The sequence below is a fragment of the Aricia agestis genome, chromosome 18 (assembly GCF_905147365.1).
Source record: "Aricia agestis chromosome 18, ilAriAges1.1, whole genome shotgun sequence".
Classification (NCBI taxonomy): domain Eukaryota; kingdom Metazoa; phylum Arthropoda; class Insecta; order Lepidoptera; family Lycaenidae; genus Aricia; species Aricia agestis.
In genome coordinates this window covers 5,358,926-5,381,279 of record NC_056423.1, presented here as the reverse complement: position 1 = coordinate 5,381,279, position 22,354 = coordinate 5,358,926, and the positions used below count along the sequence as shown (strand labels likewise).

Genomic DNA, 22,354 nt, shown 5'->3' with positions numbered 1-22,354 from the left:
TCATTCGCATGTCCCGGCGGTATTATCTCCCGGCTCCTCTTTCCTAATGATAGGGTAAACATCGCGAGAGAAACCCTTTACGCCGGCTTAATTTCGCCTAATTGTAAACGAGTGCTGAGTTCTCACGAATATTATCTTCCTCGAATCGCGAATCCCACGGCCGCCTACACCGGAGCGGGCCAGCTGTCGGAAGTTCGGAACTGCCCGACAGCACGCCGGGACCCGGGCTACCTGACCTCGGCCGCCCGCGGCACGGTGGCAGGCGACGGCAATCGATACCGTTCTCTAATAATAATCGATGGGCCGGGGAGGGCCCGCGGCACTCGGGCGAGTGCTTCTGGAGTGTAAGTTTACTACCGTCGAGATAAGCCAAGAGGCTGGAGCGGGGCAGCGGGCACTCGAAACCTTTGATGAGCTTTTGTTGTGCCGCCGAGTGGCGCCCCAATTCTTTCCCGATGGGCCACGAGGGCTCCCGAAATAAATTGGAGATACTGAAGCTAAATGCTCCCGATCGGCCGGTTCGTTATCGTTAAAAGCGGATTACTCTCCTCCGTCTCGCTTAAAACCACCCCTCGTAGACGCGGAAAGTTTCCAATTTGCCGGAGCGAGTCGTAAGCCGATTTGCGCGCGTTTCGCCGAGTTCGGGGCTTTGCGTTAGCCGGGTTTAATTTAAACCTACATTAAAGTCTCCGGGCGCAGACTAATCTCCGGTAATGCTGGCTCGGAGCGCGGATAAACGGAGATTTATCTGCGCTTCCTCGTTCGATTTAGAATTTGCATTCGGGTAATGCCGGCTCTTGATATAGGCGAACGCGTTGGCCAACGCGTCTGCAGACGCGTTGGCCCAATGTGTAGAACGGGCGTTCGCGCGTTGGCCGTAGGTATTTAGACGTTGGCCGACGCATCTGCGAGCTTGCCGCACGGGTCGGAAATGTCGGCAAAAGATCAAAGGACATTTGTCGCAAGCTTCGCGCTCCATCCACACATAGGCCGCGCGATCAGTTTGCCCGGAGTTATAATTATGATAATTATTATAATATGTAATAATTTTTGTATGTAATAATTTAATAAATAATAAGTAGGTAATAAAATAATTACTTATATTATTTTAATATTATAAAATATTATGTAAAAGTGAGTTTATTTCTTTGTTTGTTACGTTTTCTCGCCTTTTATTTATTTATTTCCAGAATACTCTTTAAAAACTTTTTCTTGTCCACATTTACAAAGTAATTATAAGCTGTGAATAAATAAACAGCTGCAGCTGTTAGCGACTAAACATCCATTTTGAATCCGTCCGCACATTGGCGCGATCCAAAGCATACTGAACGACCTTCCTATGTGTGGATTACTCACAAACGCCGTTGCAAGCGCACTGCCAACGCGTCTGCAGACGCGTTGGCCAACGCGTTCGCCTATATCAAGAGCCGGCATAACGTATGCGTAAACGGCGGTAGTATTTTTCTAGCTGGGGGACTAGTAACGGTCGGGCGACGGTTGGCTCCCCGCGGTATCTGCCCCTCCGTATTCGCTCCGATAACTTGCCCGTGCGCACCCGACCGACGCGACGCCGCGCCGCACTTCTCATTTCAAAACAATATTTTTTACCAATTACTCCACCATTACACGGTCGCCGTGTGTGCTGAACTCGGCCGGCGCTCCGCGAGCGGCGATGGACGGTGCTTTCTTTCTTGTTTCGCCTCTCGCCTGACTCGGGGTTTCGCCGGACCTCGTAAATTAGAATTAACGATGCGCACATATTATGCCAGTTACTCACTTTCTAATCTGTGTTGCCAACCCCGCTGTTTACCAGTGGATCTGTTGTATTTTTCCTTGTTTACTGTTTTATTTCTAAAATCTGCTATTTTCTCAATGGGTCGTAATTCGTAAAAAAAGGAGATAACATTAGCAATTCATACTTTAAAGTGACGAAAAACAACATGAAGTAGTTAAACAAGTGTGTATCCCTTTAGTGCTGTCTCGTCTTTAGTATAAAAAAATATTTTCACCTGTTTGTTTTCTACTTTTTTGGTGTTGAATGAAGAGCTGCTGTTTTTGAGCTTTGTGGTTGGTAACACTGTTTCTATCACAATTTACCCTAATCGATTTGATTCTACTACGATGTTGAGGTTCCGCATGTACAGCGATGAATTTAATTATAGTATGTATTATTACTTATCAGCTATCAGAGAAGTTAATTTCTAGGCAGATGGGGGACCTACGTAGTTTTGTCGCGTTATGTCAAACCCGGCTGTCAGATCACAATAAATTAATTAACATTGAATTGACATGATCCGACCAAATGGCGTTGGTCTGTCAACTGCCTAGGAATCAATTTCCTCGATGGTACATTGTTCATCGAAATGGTAAAAAGTTCGATATTAGCGAAGGATCTTAGAGTCGTGTTTCGAGATAACCGATCTTCGCGCGTGACCTCGGCCGGCGCGGCGCGGCGCGGGACGGCGCGGGACGCTAACGAACCTCTCTCTTTGTTAGCGTGTCCTTTGCGATCCGGAGATTCCGAGTTAACATGTGAAGTCGCGTCGAGTATCGACCGGCCGACCCATTGTGCCCCGTGTTTGTGATGCGCTAACGAACGTCCCTTTGTTTGTTCCAGCGCGCTGCCTGCCGGGCTGCGACGCCGAGCACGGCCACTGCCTCAAGCCCGACGAGTGCATGTGAGTATCCACTTACCACCTCCGCGCTAACTGCGCGCCTGCTAAATCATTCACGCTCATTGTTCGCGAGCTCCCCCGAGCGCTCGTTTTCGCGTCGGACATGTTTCTAAAGTTCGTCGTCTCGTTCTCAGATGCCACTCGGGCTGGGTGGGCGAGCTGTGCGACCAGTGCGAGCGGCACCCCGGCTGCGTGCACGGCACCTGTGCGCGCCCCTGGGACTGCATCTGCGAGGAGGGCTGGGGCGGGCTGTTCTGCAACCAGGACCTCAACTACTGCACCAACCACCGGCCGTGCCGCAACGGCGGCGTGTGCCACAACACCGGCCAGGGCTCCTACACGTGCGTCTGCCCCGACGAGTACACCGGCCCCGACTGCGAGAAGTCGCGCAGCTCGTGCACCGAGCGGCCCTGCCTCAACGGCGGCGCGTGCGTGCCCGACGACGGCGGCGAGATGGCGTGCGCCTGCCCCGCCGGCTACGAGGGCGCGCGCTGCGAGACGCGCCGCCTCACCTGCGCCGACCGCCCCTGCCGCAACGGCGGCGCCTGCGAGCCCCGCGCCGCCGGCTACGCGTGCGTCTGCCCGCCCGGCTTCACCGGCGCCGACTGCGCCGTCGAGGCCGACCCCTGCGCCGGCGCGCCCTGCCGGAACGGCGCCACCTGCTCGCGCGCCGGCGACGGCTTCCGCTGCTCCTGCCGGCCCGGCTTCCGGGGGAACCGGTGCGAGATCGACATCGACGACTGCGACGGCGTGGTATGCGAGCACGGCGGCACGTGCGTCGACCTGGTGGCCGGCCAGCGCTGCCAGTGCGCGCCCGGCTTCCTCGGCCCGCGCTGCGAGACGCGCGTCGACCTCTGCCTGACGAAGCCGTGCGCGAACGGCGGCGAGTGCCTCGTGCTGGACAACGACTACGAGTGCCGCTGCCGGCCGGGCTTCGCGGGCAAGGACTGCAGCGTGGACGTGGACGAGTGCGCGTCGGCGCCGTGTCGCAACGGCGGGACGTGCCGGGACCACGTGGACGGCTACCAGTGCGCGTGCCCGGCGGGTTGGGGCGGGCGGTCGTGCGGCGTGTCGCTGGCCGAGTACGCGGCGGCGCGGCCGGCCGGCGGGCACCTGCGGCGGGTGGGGGACGAGGCGGGGGAGGGGGAGAGCCTGTCGGGGCGGCACGTGGCGCTGATCGCGGCGCTGTCGGCGGCGGTGCCGGCGGCGGCGCTGGCGGCGGCGGGCGCGGTGGCGTGCGTGCGCCGGCGGCGGAAGCGCGCGCAGAGCGCGGCGGACGCGGAGGCGCGCGCGCAGAACGCAGCCAACGCGGGCGGCGGCGGGCGCGTGATCCGCAACACGTGGGGCAAGTGCGAGGGCCCCGTGCCCGAGTGCCAGAACGCGCACAACGCCGCCGCAGAGGAGTGCAAGCGGAAAACGCTCAACACCGAGAGCGCCGCGCGCCTGCTGGCCGCGCTCGACCCGCGCCTCTCGCGCCTCTCCACAGACTCCGCCTACTGCGCTAGCAGGTCAGTATACCACGCTATTTATATACAACCCCAGTTTTCATCTCGATCTTGATTAGTATTTTATTGCAACAATATTCTACGGTCCTCCGTAATTCTCTCGAACGAGTCATGTTGTAACAATAATTAAATTGAATCTAGAAATAGAACAGATATCAGCTGTAGTTGAAGTCATGTTGTAAAAGATATAACCGACAGAAAACCAAAAATAGAACATTCATCCTCCGCTTACAGGAGCTTATGTTAACATAACATAAGCAAACGTAACACCAAATCTAACCGTTGTGTCTGTTTGTTACAGTGACACGTCGCTAGTGAAGCGCGCGCTCGAGGGCGGGGGGGTGTACGTGCTGGACGAGCACTGCCTGCCGCCGACGTTCGCGACGCAAGTGTAGTGCTCCCGCGCTCTGGACTATTATTTATTCGCAACGGACGCTCGTGCGATCTAGGCTGTGCGCCGCGTGTACATATAGCGTAACCTGTAAAGTGACCCCCTGTATAGACGGCTAGATGTAAGTTCGGATATATTTATTGAGATAAAGTTTCGCCCGCCGCTGTAAATATTGATGGCGATATTTTGACCCTCTATCGGCAAGCGTCGCCGACGGCGCTTCGCGTCGAGCCCGCCGGCGGGCCCGGCAGAGTGGGCCCGTGCCCCGGGCCTGGGCGAGTGCGCGGCGAGGACCGCGCTTGCCGTGGGGTGTGGTGGACCCGCGTCCACCGTCTGCGATCTCTGTAGGTAACTGTGAACCGCGGTCCGCGCGACTCGGTCCGACGCGCGGACGCGCAGAGGGACGTCCGACCGTTCGCCCGTCCTGCCCCCTCCCGTTCTACTCCGAAAGAAGTGTAAACGTCAGCTCCGAATTTAAATTTCGAACTCGCGAGACGATTTTGAAAATCGAATTCGCGGCTGACGTCGGCCGCCCGATAAAAAATAGAGGAAGCCATTATGATTCTGTATCGATTCTGTGATGTTCACGCCCCGTTGTACTTTATTTTAGACTCGCACCGTAGAAACCGACCCGTGCGTTTTTAGACTAATTTTTATAGCGCAAATTGTGCGTCTATTTTTTACGTTGATTTACTTCGTGATTGACTATTTATGGCCATCGTTCCTATGATTACGATCGTCGATCGTCCTACAAAAATCTTGCTCCGGTTTTCGTGAAAATCGACATAGATTTTTCATTACTCCTCGATCGGTATAGCTCCTCGGGCGAGCGCCATCCCTGCGTCCTCCGCGCCGCCGCGGGGAGGAGCCAGGGGTCGCGCCGCGCCGACCCAACGCACGAAATTAGTCCATAGGTTTAAAATATCTGAGTACTTATAAGAAACAAAACGTCGAAACCTAAGTCATTGTGTATAAAAAGAACTACTAAGTTTTAGCGATAAGTGTATCCTCCATTACTTTGGTAACTGCGACAATATTGTGATCAGGCGACATGAGACACGGTGGCGCTGGTTGTTTTAACTTATTTATTGCGATCGCGGGGAGGGCGGATCCCCCCGGGCGGCGCCCCCGGCCCGAGCGGCGCGGGGCGGCGCCCTGCCGCGGATCCGGCCGACTGTTTATGGTAAATTGCAGATTTAAGGACGTTTGTAGATATTAGGTTGTTAAGTCGGTCTCTCATGTCGCCTCGCCACGCTTATAGGATAATTTAAAGGTTTAATCGACAAAATTGTAAAATTTATATCAAACTATTAATAGACTGATCGTATTGATGTTCTTTTGTTTAATTTTGTAAGATGACAAATTGTAATATTGAATTATGTGAATTATGAGAGTAGCGACCGTCGTCGCATCTGTATTCTGTTGTACTTAAAAGTCGAATGTTGCCTTTCATTTTTCTTTTTTGGATTTAATTTTAATGATATAGGTATTTAATGATTATTTCCCGGACCAATAAAATGACAGTATTTTTATTTATTTATTAATGAATCCGTGACAATAGAATGTTAATTGTAATAATTGTTTAAATCGTTTGATTATTTTATTTAAAAATGTACAATTGACTGAAGGGAAGCTTCTCGATTGCTCTGTATTTTGGACTTTTATTAGAAATCATGAATGCATTTATTCCGTGTGAGTATACTGAAAGACGAAAAATATCATTCCATTTCTAATAAGTAACTTTATCTTAGGAAATTTTGTTTTGTCGATATTTTTGTATGTTTTTAATAATTGCATGCGATACGAGTCATTTATTTTCTATCATTTATTTATACAATTATAGATAAAGTACAATAATTTATTTGTTTTAACTTTTAGTATATTCACATTTTCAATTCAAAAGAAAAATGAAAGCCCAGTAACGTGAAATGTAACGTAATTCCATAGATGTATCCTATCGAGATATAAAGTCATTGTATTGGTATTGGTGAGAGATGTGTGACGAATGTGTATTATTCTGCAGCGATGCAACGATAAATTAAATGTTAATAAACAATTGTTTACAAAAGATTACAAAGGTATTTTACTTACCCAACTTCGTAGATAAAATATTGAATACAGCGTGTAACGTGCAGTTTAGATACCTACGCAAGGTGGGCTAAAAGTTGCTCAATAGCTATGTCCACACTATACTCTTTCGTCTACAATATTCCTCATCTTCTTTCATTCAACTTTCGTTTAGCGCATTCAATCATTGAATGCGTCAACGAACGCAACGCCAACTGTCATTTTTAATAATAAAGTGAAAGTTTTGGAAAGATTTGGACGGTCAGAGGGCATGCGTCGCGGGCATGCCTCACGTTCGCTGTTGACTGCACTATAACGCATGCCCTTGACGAACAGAAAAAGGCACAGTGTGGACAAAGCTTATTGGCTTCACTGGCTTTTGCTGTATAGTGTCAGGAGCTAACAATGAGACACAATACTATATACTTCGTCTTGTCAATTAATGCTTCGACAGTGGGAATCACAGATACACGGGGGCCGCTTGGGGCTTGATGGGTTTTACTACTACCTACATAGTCATGAGATCCTAGTATTTTCTTACGCAAGACAGAATACTGTACTTTGTCTTATCCCTTAAACTTCTACATAGTTATGAGATCCTAGTACTTTCATACATAAGACAGAATAGGTGCTTCGATAGTAGGAATCACAGATACACAGGGGCCGCTTGGGGCTTGATGGGTTTTACTACTACCTACATAGTCATGAGATCCTAGTATTTTATTACGCAAGACAGAATACTGTACTTTGTCTTATCCCTTATACTACTACATAGTTATGAGATCCTAGTACTTTCATACACATAACACAAGACAGAATAGGTACTACGTTTGGCGTTTACTAAGATTTTGTATGGGATTTGTACAGCGCCACCTAGCGATGCTCACGGGAGTGAGCCCATCTCCCATACAAAATCTTAGTAAACGCCAAACGCATTCACGATCGAATGTCTAACAAAAAACTCACACGTTTAAACGTGAAAATAAACAGTACTTTTCGACTTTCGTTCTCAGTATGCTGACTATACGCTATAGCTGACGTAGCTAGTCAGCGTCCGCGGAGCGTAGTAACGTGCTATATTAATCGGCCGCCGAATGTCAGCGCCTACGCATAGCGTTTAATAATGTATAGTCCGTTAGATGTGAACGAAAGTGAATATATTGTATGGACATACAATAAACTGCGTTAAGGCGCAATTCACACCGGAACGGCAGAGGCGAGGCGAGCAGTTTCAGTGTCATATGATTTTTTTTTTTATTTATTTTTATTTTATTTATTTATTTATTTTTCTCAAGCGATACTATTACAATAATGAAGATAAACTTTAAAATCATATGACACTGAAACTGCTCGCCTCGCCTCTGCCATTCCGGTGTGAATTGAGCCTAACGTTCGCTCAGATTCGGTGGCTGACAGTCAGTTTGGTTTGAACACGGCCTTAAACTACTACTTATGAGATAGGGGAGTAAAAAAACGCAGAGTTAAATTTAATAATAATTTTTATTTGGTGCCTTAATACAGTATTTACAAAAAATACCTTATACCTATGTATAATAGTAGGTGTCAATTCATTACTAAACGTATTTACCTTAAAAATAACCATCTCGTGTATTTATCATAAATATTAAATTCACAATGTTTAGCTTTGACTTTGCTGAAAATACAAGTTGTATTTCTCATATTATTTGCACTAACCAAATTATTACAATTAATATTTCAAATGAAAATCAACAATTAGTGCGTTGTCGAAAGTCGACAGTGTTCACGAGATCACAAATTATACTACTTGTCGAAAACACATCATAAACCGGAGACCCTAGACAACACGTTTTCTTTAAGGCTTCTTTATAAAAAATGCGAACAAAATGTATGAGGAGCCCTTCGTCCATTATGAGTTTAGAACTGTTTTTTCATATGAAATTGATTTCAACATTTTGTGCGCAACCTAAATTCCAATTGTTGCCAAAAAATTACACGAAACAACACTACAATAAATAACACTAACAATGAGCGTTTCACCACTCATTATAAGCCGTAATTAGAAGATTATGCAACATAACAAAATATTTGCTTTGTAACCAACACATTAGTCATATTACATAATCGCCATTTACATATTTTTTACATTCTACAAATGCAAAGTTGCTAGATTGTGCACAATTGCAGAATGAAAAAAAAAACAATTTTGGAGTAGGTACACAAGTGTTATCGAGGTATACGCGCATATTACTTTTGTTAGAGCTGTAACTCACCGGGACGCCATTGCGACGTAGCCATTATTACTATGTCACCTCTACGTCGCTGCAAAGCGTTATTTTTAAACCTAACTTTAAAGAAAAACACCGACGTACAGACGCCACACGTTGCTTGGACGTTGTAACATCACTGGCTACGTCGTATTGGCTTCCCGGTGAGTTATAGCCCATCGCAAATGCGAAAGATGCTAGAAATTTTATCAGTACTATAGCATTCACCAATGCCGTTAATGTGCCAGTCCGGACACAAGTGATGTGAGTTTCTACGATGTGTTTTCGGGGCCTTAAATCTACGATTAAATCTAGTTTACATCTAATCCCCACTGCGAGGCGAGCGGTCGCCGTCCCTATCCTTGCCGTCGCCGTTTTGTCGCGGCGACGCGGAGCGCGACCTGTCGCGGGAGCCGGAGCGGTCGCGCGACACGGAACGCGAACGAGAGCGCGACCGCGACTTGCTCTGCTGGCGGCCCTCGTCGCGCTTCGGCGATCCCGCGTCTTTGCTGCGCGAGCGAGACCTCTCCCTGAAAAAATATACAGTATTAGTTAAATAAACTTATAAAATGTATATTCGAGGAAATCGATTCCTAGGCAATTAATGTACCTACTTTATTTTGCAGGGCACTGCTAAATTAATGTCAATTGGCTGGGTTACCTGACCAAATAACGTAGGCCTGCCTATGAATCAATTCCCTTGGAAGTATTTCAAAAACTAAAATAAGTAGTAATATTTGAATTATAAAATGCCGTAAAACCAATATTTTCTGTATTGGTTTTACGGCAAATACATAAATGTTTGATATTTACTAGATACCACTAAAGGCTACATTTTTCACATTAACATAAAAAATAGCAACAGATTTTAATAATTATTGCCATATCATATCAGACTTGCACAGGCAGCTATATTATATTTTTACATTCCTTATGCAAATAAAAAGAACTAATACTATACCTAATTTCACAGTAAAATCCACAACAGTAAAACTAATTACGAGAAAATAAATAAGCCTAAATACTTGAAATACAATAGTCTAAACTCTAAAGCTGCATGTTAACTACTGACTTACTTCACATACCTCTTGTTTGTAGCCGGTCTGTGTGATGCAGGAAACATTAAGTTAGAATAAGTGCAAATAAGTGTTTCTTTTGTAGCCAAATTGATGTAAAAACAGAATAAAAAGGGCCTAGTTTGCATATTACACATGAAACATTCAAAAGTAGTATAAGTTTTGTCCGTAATCTGCACAGGATGCAAGGAATTAAATTAAATTCTACTTTGTAGACTGTAAGTTGTTGACTGAACACATATCTGCAGTTGGCACTACACTACTTTATTAGTAACTAGATGACGCCCAAAATTAGTTTATCGCGTGGGAACCGTACCTTTTTCCGGGATAAAAACTATCCTATGTCCTTTCCCAGGACTCCAAGTCTCTCCATACCAAATTTCAGCAAAATCGGTACAGCGGTTTGGGCGTGAAGAGGTAACAGACAGACACACTTTCCTATTTATAATATTAGTAAGTATGGATTATGTGCGTGTTCAACAAAAGAATTGCAGTATCCTATGGTGGACTGCCTATATTTTTCATATATTTTAATATCTTAGTATGCAGAAAGAAATAAAAATGTATGGAAATTAGTGCTACAAGCTTGGAGTACAAAAAAATGGAGTATTGCAGTGGAAAATAAACTCATCATACCTGGAGTCGTCTCTAGCGGCGGATCTGGACGCTGAGCGGCGTCCGTTGCGGTCGGGCGACTTGTGCGACGCCGATCGGTCGCGCGACTTGCGCGCGGCGGACGCACGTTCCGACTTGCGTGACCCGGAGCGCGAGCGGCTGCGGTCCCTTGTCGCGAGCAATACAACGTTACTACATACCACTACAGGGCTATTTGTCAAACTTTCGACAATCATGTTAATATTTATTATCATGTTTTTCTCTGTCATACATACATACGTAGAACGGTAGAACGGCAAAGTTGATAGTTATTAAGACATAAAATAGAAGCTGAATTACATAAAATTACAGTTCAAATATACTAATAAAATATTACCATGAAAATATTAAGAAATTTTGACAAAGGGAAGCTAAGCAAATAATACAGAGATTAACATGGGAGTCTAGCCAAATGACTAATGAGACATGGATAGCTTCATGCGAGTATGTTTTGCAGTTATATGAATAATGCATGCAACATTGCTAGCCATCTTGACTTACAGAGTATATAGAATTTATATGAATCTATATTACAGGTATTTAATTGTAAGTTTACTTACTTGGAACGCGATCGGGAGCGAGATTTGGCAGCGGGGCTCTTGCTCTTGGGGCGCGACTTGGAGCGCGAGCGACTGCGCGACGCGCGCGGCGACCTGCTGTGATATTATTGTGTTAAACATTGTCTAAGACAAAAAAAATAGCTTTCTTATCCAAAATTTACTCAGTGATATAGCTATCATTCAAGAATCTTCAGCCCCGAAAGATGGTAAAATGTATAGTATCATCATTTAAAAAATAGATCACTTCATACATTGACTTTTTTTTATCGCAAACGTTATAATTATAAGCCTAAAATTACTAGCTAATGTTTGGACTAGCTAACTAGTACTCGTAAATGAATTTTAAATGTCAATGTATAAAATTTTTAAATGTAGTTCAGAATATCATCGGATTCGGCATTCTCGTCATCGTCCGATGACGAGAATGCCGAATCCGACGAGTCCTACTTTCACAACGTCATTTCACGTGTGTTAAAAGGACGCAGCATTCTGATTCGATCGTTTGAGTCTCAAAAAGGTTTCGCGGTAGACCTCCAGGTTCTATTACATGAATAACATACCTGGAGCGGCGTCTTTCGCGCGAGCGGCTACGGCTGCGACTAGACGACGCGCTGCGGCTGCGGCGCCGCGACGACCGGCGGTCCTCCACCAGGCGTATGCGTCGCCCGTTCAGCTCAGTACCGTCGAGCTTCTCGATCGCGGCACGCATGTCGGAGTGCGTAGCAAACTCTACCACACTGAAAACCCAAGACACGAGAAATATATGAAAATGTTGTTTAACGGTATACAATTCGCAAGAACCTTTAATTGGCTTTGTGTCACCTAGTCGTGTTTCTAATATACTTTAATTATTAAGCTGTTGGTTTTCTTAATATATAAATTTATAAATAAGAGACATCGTAGAAGTTTCTGTTGTTTTTGCTCGCAAATTAGTTGCGCTAAAATTCGCTTATTACGTGGAAACCGGACGTTTATCGAGTTTTCTCTGTATATACATACAGTTTTTCTTGTACATTTTGGTATTCCACATAATATACTCCTGTTGACAAATGTGTTATAATATCTGTATCTTGTAGCTAGTCGTCCTCAGATATAAAATTATCATCAAGGTGCTCAGCCCCGAAAGATGGTAAAATGTATAGTATCATCATTAAACGACTAGTCAACACCAAGATCTATTTTTTATAGTTAGTCGGCTACCAGAAACTTTATCGAGTCAAAACTTTTGTACTTCGTAGGATTGACTCCTAAATCGTAATATAAAATTTATCAGTACCCACCCTTCATTTCTATGCTGCTTATGCGCATCAGCGTAAGTCACTTCTCCAGCTTGACGCATATAATCTTTCAAGTCCTGGAAATCATATGAATATATTAGTATACAAACTTTTAGGTACAAATTAACTTTTTAAATTTTTTTAAAAGTAATTCTCAGTTGTAAAGTTATCATCAAGGTTTTCAGCCCCGAAAGATGGTAAAATGTGTAGTATCATCATTGTTACTCGTTACACCCTATGTTTGTGCAAAGTTGAAATGAAAAGGACTGAAGAACAAAAAATAAGTGCCTAAACAGATTTCATAATCACAACACTATTGGTTTTCATTTCTTTTGTCGCTTGTCATGTATAGCTGCTGTGGTGTATGGTTTGTCTGCTGTGTTTTTGTGTAATTACACACTGTCCATTGCCGGCACTGCTTTGGTCTCGATTCTCTTTGTTCTCTGTACCCTCTTTGGTATTAGCACTTCTTTGGTCTCGGTACTCTATATCATATCTCTCTTTGGTCTCAGTCCCAAGTCCACTACTTCTACTCCAGCATCTATGGCAACCATGTTTAGCATTTCCTTAGCTAGCCTGTCTTCTTTCTTTGGGCCTTGTCTGTATCCTGGCTAATTCTCTGCTTTCCTTCGTTGGTGGCCTCTGCATGTCCTGCTACGCATTCCACATTCAGTCAGCATGGATCCTCAGAACCTCTCCAGTCTCTCTTTGCTGCAGTCTCCACTTGCCGTACATCAGATAGCATCGCTTGGACTCTCATTGAAAATATGACTCTCAGTCATATTTTTCCCTTTAGGAAGCTCGAGCTGGGTCAATCCTTCATCGCAGTCAACTCGCAAGCCGAGGAGAAAGAAATGAAACCAATATGTATGCAACGAGTACGAAAAGCTGAGTAGGCACAAAACAAAAATTAAATGATGGTAAAAATGAATTCATAGCGGCGACTCACCGTCATGAATAAACTTAAAATGCGAATGAATCAAAATGGGATTGCACATATTTGGCTCCTGTGTGCCCCCTTCCACTTTACCTTGGCGGGGGCGGCGGGGGCGCTATGACGTCACAAGCCGGTCTGACGTCACCGTCGGGGGGCGGGCGCTACCGTCCTAACATCGGCTCTGACCTCACCACGGGCTACATCAGGGAACGTGGGCTCTGGGCACGAAACGCAGCCTTCTGTCGTTATTTAAAAATTATCTATGAGCTTGAATTTTCATATTCAAAAGTTGCTTTCAAATACAATTTTACAAAACTGTTTATATGCAAAGAATTTAAAAGATTTAAGCTAGGATATATTACAGTAAGACAAAAAAGCTACTTATTAATTTTAACTAAGCCTGCTATGCAGTGCTACGTTTGATATTTTAGTTGCAGTTTCGAGGAGAGAATGGGGCTGAATGGTTTCTGGTAGTTCTCACATCGTCACAAAGGTATGTTGTGGTCTTCTTGCATCACAGCTGGTTAGAACAGTCCAACTTCAGTTGTAGCTTCATCAAATACATTTGCCATCTCAACTAGTCTTCTCTGTGCCTTCTTTGCATCGCTTGTCTTCATTATGTTACTGGGTTTTCCTCTTCCGCAATGGTCCATGTCCTATGCCTCCCGTTCCTCGTACCGTCTAGCTAGATCCGTTCGCTCGCACCCAAAGACCGATCCCTGGTAGTCCGCCCAACCCATGGCCACCTGAATGATGATGGTGATGATGACTTGGGGTCCCGTCAGTCTCTTACCTGCCAGCTTATGCGGCTGGATAGGTTTTCGACGATAAGTCGATACTCCGTCCGCGTCGGCGGCCCATATCTGTAATTGTAGTCACTGTAAACAAAAATTCCTATTTCACGTACCCGGTGTTTCATTATTACAACTTTACTAGCTAACTTTTTAAATTGCTCATCTATTAATACCTATCTACAATCTCAATGTTTTTATTCGACCTCCACCTGACCTCAGATATAAATTAAATCTTTATTTATGATGTAGCTTTTAGTATGTGTTGAAATATTTATATTACCAATTTTATATAATTGTTTCAGAGCAATTCAAAAAGCTATTTTATTTTTACCAAAATCAATGCAAAACTAAAATGCAAACACCAAGAAAGCGAAGTAGAAACTATGTTTTTCTTACATCTAGACATTTTATTATTCAAAAATTTCAGAGACCAATGGTCCGTAATAGATACCATGGCAGTGATAATTTAATGTAAATGTATTTTTCAACGTTCAATTTTTTTTTCTCTAGTATAAACTTTGTTATTTTTACTTACATAAGCATAATCTAAGACTTGCATAGAGTATTGTGAAAATGCGATATGAATGAGAGTAAATGAAAGCTAATGGCCTATATTTGACTTTTTATGGGCAAGTAAGTGAGTTTGCCTATTACTGATAGGCTATTGGCAAGCAATAACAGCCACACATGGACAGAGAAGAAGTAAACTTAAGTTTATCACTAATTAGGTGATAAGATCTTAGATACATAACTTGATTGCCATAAATTATATGGGTCAATTTCCCTAAGCTCAGGTGATTTGAGGTTCTAGCTTGGCTTAACCAACATACAACTGGACAATTTGCCAAATATAAGACATTTCCCCTTGGGTACGTAGCAATCCTAGTGGCATGTGGAATGACAACTCCTAGCTTGGTGGTTCTTTGCTTGTGGTGTGGTGTTGTATGGCATGTGTAAACTGTAGTATGCGGTGTGAACTCCTAGCTAGCTCGTATGTTATGGACTATGGTGTTGTCATGTGTGATGTCTAGTCTGGATACAGACGTCTCAGTGGCGCGGCGCGGGGGCGGGGCGCGGCGGGCGGGCTCGCGGCGCCAGCGGTCTGACCCGCGGGGAGTGCCGCGCGCGCGCTCCACCGACACCCTACAACAACACTCACTCGTATCGCGACCGGCCGCGGTCTCGCTCGTAGTACCGGTCGCGCCGGTACCGGTCCGCGCTGCGGTCGATGCCTCGCGCCGGCTCCACCACGACCCTGAAGCACGTTGGGCATGAGCGGGCGATAGACACACTAACCCACTAGCACCCCATCCTCCCCACAAACAATACTCCTTAAAGGTACAAGTTGGAACCGAGCGACACGCGACAACTGCAGATGACGTGTCGTCGCGACACTACTGGTTTCTATGTATTTCTATGAAATACTCTCCGCAGCTAGCAACAACATAGAAATACATAGAAACTAGTAGTGTCGCGACGACAAGTTGTCTGCTGCCGCTTCATGTAGCGGGCTTCCAACTTGTACCTTTAGGGTCAGTTCAGGCCGCAAAGCGACGAGTAGATGATTTCTAAAGTATTGAATTGACAGACTTAATTTGCGTGAGATATCATGCACGTCTATCAACTCGATATAAATTTAGAAATGCATCTACGCGTTGCTTTCTGAATTGACCCTTAGCCGACAGATGAAATATTATACTATACAGTCATAGAACTCTTACTGGAGACATATTTAATGGCACATGACTGTATTTAATGAAAAATGTCTGCCAATAAAGTGGCAGATTGCTTGATATCAAGCATAATATATTGTCTATGAAGAGTGCCAATGCCAGAAGTTTTTAGTGCATAATGAAATAACAGATTGTCATCGTCTTTAACTTCATTTATTCCGAATATGGATAAGGGAGATCGCAGACGACAGACTTTTTGTGCGATCGAGTCTGCGGCCCCCATGCCCAAGTGTATGGGCGCCGCAGACTCGATCGCACAAAAAATCTGTCGTCTGCGATCTCCCTTATTATTATTTTCTCTCTGACGCTATTGCATTCATTACAGCATAAAAGTCTGAGCCCTATATACCTAGCTCGTGAGTTGTGTGTCTTTCACCACTATTAGCACCGGTAATCGCAAGTAGCCAACACCGTTTATACCCAAATTTTGTTCGCCCGATTGCAACATTTTTACTTTTTCAATAGTTTATTCCTGATTGCACGGCTTTTTCCACATAAAAATTAGTCTGAATATAAAATTCAATTTATAAATAAAGATATAATTTTAAAATTCATTTATACAGTGCAATTAGACTATAATGAATGATGTAAAAGTAAAAATGATTTCTTCATTTTAATCTAGTGGAGCCGGCTGTCAAAATCAAAATTATATTAATGACTGACAAAAATACAAATATGTTTGAATCATAGCAACAAAAAATATATTATAGCAATGAATAAAGGATCAAACAAAACAACTACAACACAACTCTGTTCACATGAAAACATTGTGGTTTAACCTACTTTTTATGGATTATGAGAAACAAGAAACTATTGTTTAAAAGAGCCAGTTTGCAAGATCAGAATATAGTTATGATATTATCATGACTTCTATCTCGCATTGCATTATTTTGCTCTATTTTAGTTATGTTTTTGGTGTATGATCAGCAAAATGCAAATACAGATCAACACTTAATATTAAGCATTGTATAATCCATAAAAAGTACATTTAAAAATAAACCTGTATTCAATAAAATACTTGCCTTTCGCCAAGCAGCTCTTTCCCATTCAGTTCATAGACTGCATCATCTGCATCCCTATAGTCTTCAAATTCCTGAAAATAAAAATAAAACATTGAGTAAATCCTAATGAAAATGCATTGAAGTTAAAATTAAAAACAAACTGGAAATGTATGCATCACGGTTAATAATAATTGTTTTAAAACAAGCAAGTCATTCTGAGCATAATATTAATGATGACCTTAGACTCATTGTCAATAACAATTTAATCAGTTTTAATATTTTTCTGGGGTAATAAGTAATATTGGATTTATTTAGGATTTTTTTCAATCTTAGCATGTTAATAGATTGGTAATACATGGCATGACCATCTTGTTAATTTATTTAGACAATCTTTGGTTTACTATGAAGATCACAAAAGTATGATTTTTCAGATCTAAGTATATACATAATAAATATAAATACATCGACGGTCCCTACGTATAAACGGTCATGTCCAAAATAGCAAATTTTTTTTATTGCATCATGCACTTCCATATAATGAGACGCATATTCCTACATTATTATTTTTTTTCTATCACAAGTAATTCCAAAGATAAAAAGACGTAAATGACGACAAGTTGGGAGTTTTATTAGATTTTACTGTGGTAGATGCGGACATCTATACTTACCGTCTTGTACCGCGTTGGAAATTACGCACCGTCCCGCGGCATGTCGTACATGTCCGTTTCTACCTCTAAGGTAGAGAATTATTTATAGACTTGTTAACATTTACGTTCAGTTATTATGAGATTTTTGTTTGTTTTTAGTGGGACTAGTGCCACACATTCAATCAAATTTTAACCAATATGAATATTTAAGTGTTATAAATGATCATTGATCAGTGACGTGAAATAATAGCTGCAACAGAGGCTGAGGCTTCTTTTCATGATGAACAACCACCAGGGCCTTACCGGCATGGATATAGAACAAAAAAAATCTCGTTTGTTGTTCTAGGCCCCACAATAATCATTAATTTTATTTTGATTTTAATATATTTCTTAAAGCGCCAACAAAAAAACGTTTAGTGAAAATTTCTACTATTGCGGTTCTTGAGATGAACCTCGGGCATAGGCGGACGGACCACATATAGAAAGCGAAGTCTGATAGGTTCCCATTAAAATAAAATATCTTTATGTTTGCGGCTTTGCAAGAACATTGAGTATGAGTTTCGACTGCATATTTGTTTTGCAAACAAAAGGCGTTAAATTGTTTTATGTATTAAATGAAATGTTATTTATTTTATTTAAAACAGTTAATAAATAATGTAACAATAAGTAAAAACTATAAAGAACACTCCTTGTTCGCTCGATAGACAACTAACGACGGTAAAATAAGCCCTTTCAAATAATCTTCCCGATTTTTCCATTTTCTTCTGTTTCCTTGCTCGTATTTATCTTAGCGTGATAATTTATACCTTCCTCAATAAATGAGCTAACACTAAAAGAATTTTCAAAATCGGACTAGTAATTCCTGCGATTAGGGCGTTCAAACAAACAAACTCTTCAGCTCAATAATATTAGAATAGATAAGCTGATGTTCTGTAGTCAATTTGGCAGTCGCCAATTAGAATGAAACACTATTTTGTTCCTGTGAGGAATGTGTAAGATGATTATATCAATGCAGCTCTGTATTCAATGGTAATGCTCAAAATTACGACCTTCATAATTATATTCTCAAGACTCAGTGAATATAATAATCGACTCAGAATTATATTTTACCGTCCAGACTTGTCCATTGTAGAAGTTATAACGAAACCTTAAAGGATTTATTCATGTAAGATGCAATAAAAGTCTAAGGTCATCAATGGTCACCTAGAGGGAAGGGAAATTGGAAAAGAAATTGACCTTGCTCAAGACGTACCCGAAAAGACCAAGAAGAAGAAATGATGTTTTTGAAACTCTTTAGTATAAACGTTAAAACATTGATACTAAAATTTGTAGACTTTTGAAGTTTGAAGATACAGTTTAACTTATCAAATAGTCACATTTCATTAGAATTTTTTTATTTTGGACCTATAGTTATTAATGATATGTCCGTTTATTCGTTCATTATAACATAGAAAAAACTTTTTAAATTAGCAGCGTATAAAAAGATGTCTGTATTTTTAGTTTTTATTACTGAAGAGCCAGAATTTATATTACTCATACATTATAAATTATGACAGTAAGAATCATTTTATAAAGTGGTGAATGAATATAGGACCTAATATAATATTTTTATTCTTTCAACGTAAAAACGGACATGTACGACTTAACCGTTTTTACGCTGACAATTCAAGACTGAATTTGTCTTGAATTTTCAGCGTAAAAACGGTCATCTTGTAATTTTGGCGAAAGTATTGAAAATTGTATTATATCATTAGAAACGGCCTACATTAAGCTTTACAAATCAACCAAAAACATGGTGTAAATGTTTTATGATAATCTACAGTAACAGTTTGAATCTTAAAAACGCTCTCCTGAAAACCACTACTTTTGACATGTCGCTTTATACGTAGGGACCGTCGACATAATAAATAGAATAGAATATTTTTATTGCAAGAATGTAGGTTATAAATAAAACTCAAAGGTGACTGACTGACATGGTGATCTATCAACACACAGCTGAAACCACTGGACCGATCGCGCTGTAATTTGTCATGGCGTAGGCATCCGCTAAGAAAGGATTTTGATTAACACTACCCCCAACATGGTAAAATAGGGGATGAGAGTTTGTATGAAACTATGTCAATTTTAAAACGATCAGGCTGAGAATTTGATACCTAATTATTAATAATACTTATTAACGCGAGCAAAGCTGCAGGCAAAAACTAGTTATTCCTATATTTTGCCAGATGGGCACTTTGTAATTAACTACATGATGGGTTTAATTTTCATGTACTGAATCTAGGAGTGATTGTGAGTATACATGAAGTATAGACTATGAGATCAACATAAAAAAATAGTTCTTAATACCTTGATCGTGGGAATCGCAGACACAATAGATATTCAATTTTTATGCGACAGCCGGCCACCGCTTGGGGATTGATGGGTTAAACAAAAAAAAAACAGTGGGAAAGGTGTCCAAAGGATATACTTCCAACCAAGTGCTACAGTATGCTTGACAGCCTTTTTCTACAATGCTATAATAATAAGTTATAGAATACTTACAACAAATCCATAACCATTTTTTATGAGAATGTCTCTGATTCTGCCGAAACCTTTGAAGAACTTTTCCAGGTCACGCTCCCTCACTCCGAATGGCAGCCCACCAACATACACTCGGGATCCCACCATCTTTATGGTCTCTGAAACATACATGTATTGATTATGGCTTGTTGCTACACATTATTGATTTAACAAGATTAAAGTTTTATTTACTTTCCCCTCTTTCTAGATAAGGCCATGATGGAAGATGTCTAAGCGTGATCAATCATAGGCAATTATTGTAGAATTAATATGTTCCTACTTCCTGTACAAAATCAATATTGGTCCTTCCCGGGCCAATGAGCCGGACTACTCCTATCATTCATATACTTATTAGCAGTTAAGTAATGACAACTTTATCAATAACGTAAACAGTAAACATGTACCTAAATCTTAATCTAGGACGTAAATGGAAGTAGTCGTGATATTTATATGGTACTATGTCTAGAACACATTGATAAAACTAGGCTGTGATAACCAGAAATTAACTACCACAGCGATGATTTAAAACTGACATGATAGCAACAATAACATTTAACTTACATGTTACTTGTTTAGTGTAAGAATCTAGACTAGATATATTAATGATTTTAGAAATAAAAAGGTAAGTATTAGATAAGACGTGGGAAAACGAAAGGAGAAATGGCGGCATTTTTACGCGTAGCGCGCGAGCACCACGCGGTGATAAAAAATAATTCTTGATGTCGATGTGTTTAAACTACAATATTCATAACCTACAGTAGCATGGAACGTAAATAAGCAAATTTCAAAAGGACATCTCGTCATATCATAGTAAATTTTATACCAAAACAGTATAAAAATAATAAATATCGAGATTCGAGGATCCATTATCCATCTGCTACCGCCAAAATGGCGCCCAGCGGCGGCGTCGAATTTTTATTAACACTGGAATATTCCAACTAAATACAAGTTTATAAGTTACGTAAGTTTTATTGAAATTATACTTACAAGTTCAAATTATTTATTTCCTTCCAATTATGTTTGTAAAAAGTTTTGTATTTATTCTTTCACTGAAATAAAACACGTGCACGTCCACGCAACACAGAGTCGGAAACGGAAATTGCGATGACCAGTGGGCACTGGGCAGTGTTGCAGAAATGACATTTATGAAATCGGTGTTGCTATCAATTAAAAATCGGGAGAAATAGGGAGATTGCTGCCTAAATAAATCAAATTAAAACAGGTGTTAAAGTTATTAATCATTAGCCTATTGTCTAAGCTGCAAGAAGGAGATAAATCTCCTTCAGATTGCAGCTTAGACAACAGGTGTAGTTTGCATCTTTAATATTACTGCTTGCCTGTAACCACCCAGCAAACTCCGGGCGTGCTTCCCACTCTTTCTTTTTCTTTTTGTTCCGAACGTACCACTACCTAGTGGTTGGAAAATCACTGTCAATCCCAGAGGATCTACAAATATATACTAGTAATCTGTGGTCTGGGACCTGGGTCTGAACCTGAAGTTGCGTATCGGACGAATGATTAGAAAATGAAAAATTGAAAAATGAAAATTGAAAATTTGAAGCCTGTCGCATTCATATGTCTGTCGTATTTCAAAAATATATTCCCCTACAATAATATTCAACTGTAGTGAGTATGAATTACAGACTAAATTTGCTTGTTTATTGAAAGGCCAATCTAATGCCTTGCCCCTTGGGGAATAACCATTTATGCAGTTGTATTGCCATGTTAAATTTGGTGTTAAAAACTACAAAATGAGTATAAATTAAGTTTAATGTTCTAAAATTGAGTAAATCGGGAGATTATACCCTAAAATCGTTTTATCGGTATTTGTTTGCCAAAATCGGGAGATCTACCGATAAATCGGTAACTTTTACAACACTGGCGATGACAGTCGACACTCGACACTCGACAGACCGCAGACGACAGCGGGCAGATGCCAGATGATCACATATAACAATTGACAAGTGACAGTTGACATTTCCTTTTCAACCATAGACAAAATACAGACTGCCAAAAAAGAGTATAAAATAAAAGGGTTGCAAGAGTAGCTATACTATTTCCGGTTACTATATTTAAATGAGGGATTTTCCTATATTTTTAATTTGATTATCAAACAGTTTCCATTTTAGTAACTAGATGGCGTATGGGTAGACAACTATCGGTAATACCAGGGAATACCATCAATAATTGCTACAAAACTGGGCAAAAGAATGTAAAACTTGATACATTTCA

The 22,354-nt window shown here is 41.8% G+C and overlaps 2 protein-coding genes across 8 annotated transcripts in view; one reads left to right on the top strand and one right to left on the bottom strand.

Moving 5' to 3' along the window:
• The window catches only part of LOC121735850 (neurogenic locus protein delta), a 28,354-nt gene extending 22,267 nt beyond the window's left edge, over window positions 1–6,087 (top strand). The window contains exons 5-7 of the mRNA XM_042126808.1: window positions 2,618–2,678; window positions 2,810–4,183; window positions 4,482–6,087. Of these exons, the coding sequence (XP_041982742.1) occupies window positions 2,618–2,678; window positions 2,810–4,183; window positions 4,482–4,575 (1,529 nt within the window). The 3' untranslated portion in view covers window positions 4,576–6,087. The remainder of the gene's footprint in view (window positions 1–2,617; window positions 2,679–2,809; window positions 4,184–4,481) is intronic.
• Window positions 6,088–8,119: 2,032 nt separating this feature from the next.
• LOC121735851 (serine-arginine protein 55) lies at window positions 8,120–21,219 on the bottom strand. Of its 7 annotated transcripts, none has more exons than XM_042126809.1 (11): window positions 21,110–21,219; window positions 20,105–20,241; window positions 16,938–17,008; window positions 15,342–15,437; window positions 14,182–14,266; window positions 12,455–12,528; window positions 11,735–11,911; window positions 11,175–11,270; window positions 10,597–10,743; window positions 9,970–9,987; window positions 8,120–9,414 (listed from the first exon to the last, which is right to left on the bottom strand). In XM_042126809.1, exons 2-11 carry the CDS (start codon window positions 20,228–20,230, stop codon window positions 9,207–9,209), a joined length of 1,098 nt encoding a protein of 365 aa, XP_041982743.1. In that variant the 5' UTR covers window positions 20,231–20,241; window positions 21,110–21,219; the 3' UTR covers window positions 8,120–9,206. The 7 variants fall into 7 exon arrangements, with proteins under 7 accessions (XP_041982743.1, XP_041982744.1, XP_041982745.1 ...); XM_042126810.1 differs by having other exon boundaries at window positions 11,175–11,267; XM_042126811.1 differs by having other exon boundaries at window positions 14,182–14,251.
• Between the last annotated feature and the right edge of the window lie 1,135 nt (window positions 21,220–22,354).

Excerpts from the sequence above, each read along its gene's own strand:
- LOC121735851 (XM_042126809.1), bottom strand. The coding sequence starts at position 20,230 with ATGGTGGGATCCCGAGTGTATGTTGGTGGGCTGCCATTCGGAGTGAGG. Across the intron at positions 15,438-16,937 it reads AAAGAGCTGCTTGGCGAAAG|GGTCGTGGTGGAGCCGGCGC; the intron begins GCAAGTATTTTA and ends AACGTGCTTCAG. Across the intron at positions 12,529-14,181 it reads CCAGCCGCATAAGCTGGCAG|GACTTGAAAGATTATATGCG; the intron begins GTAAGAGACTGA and ends TATGATTTCCAG.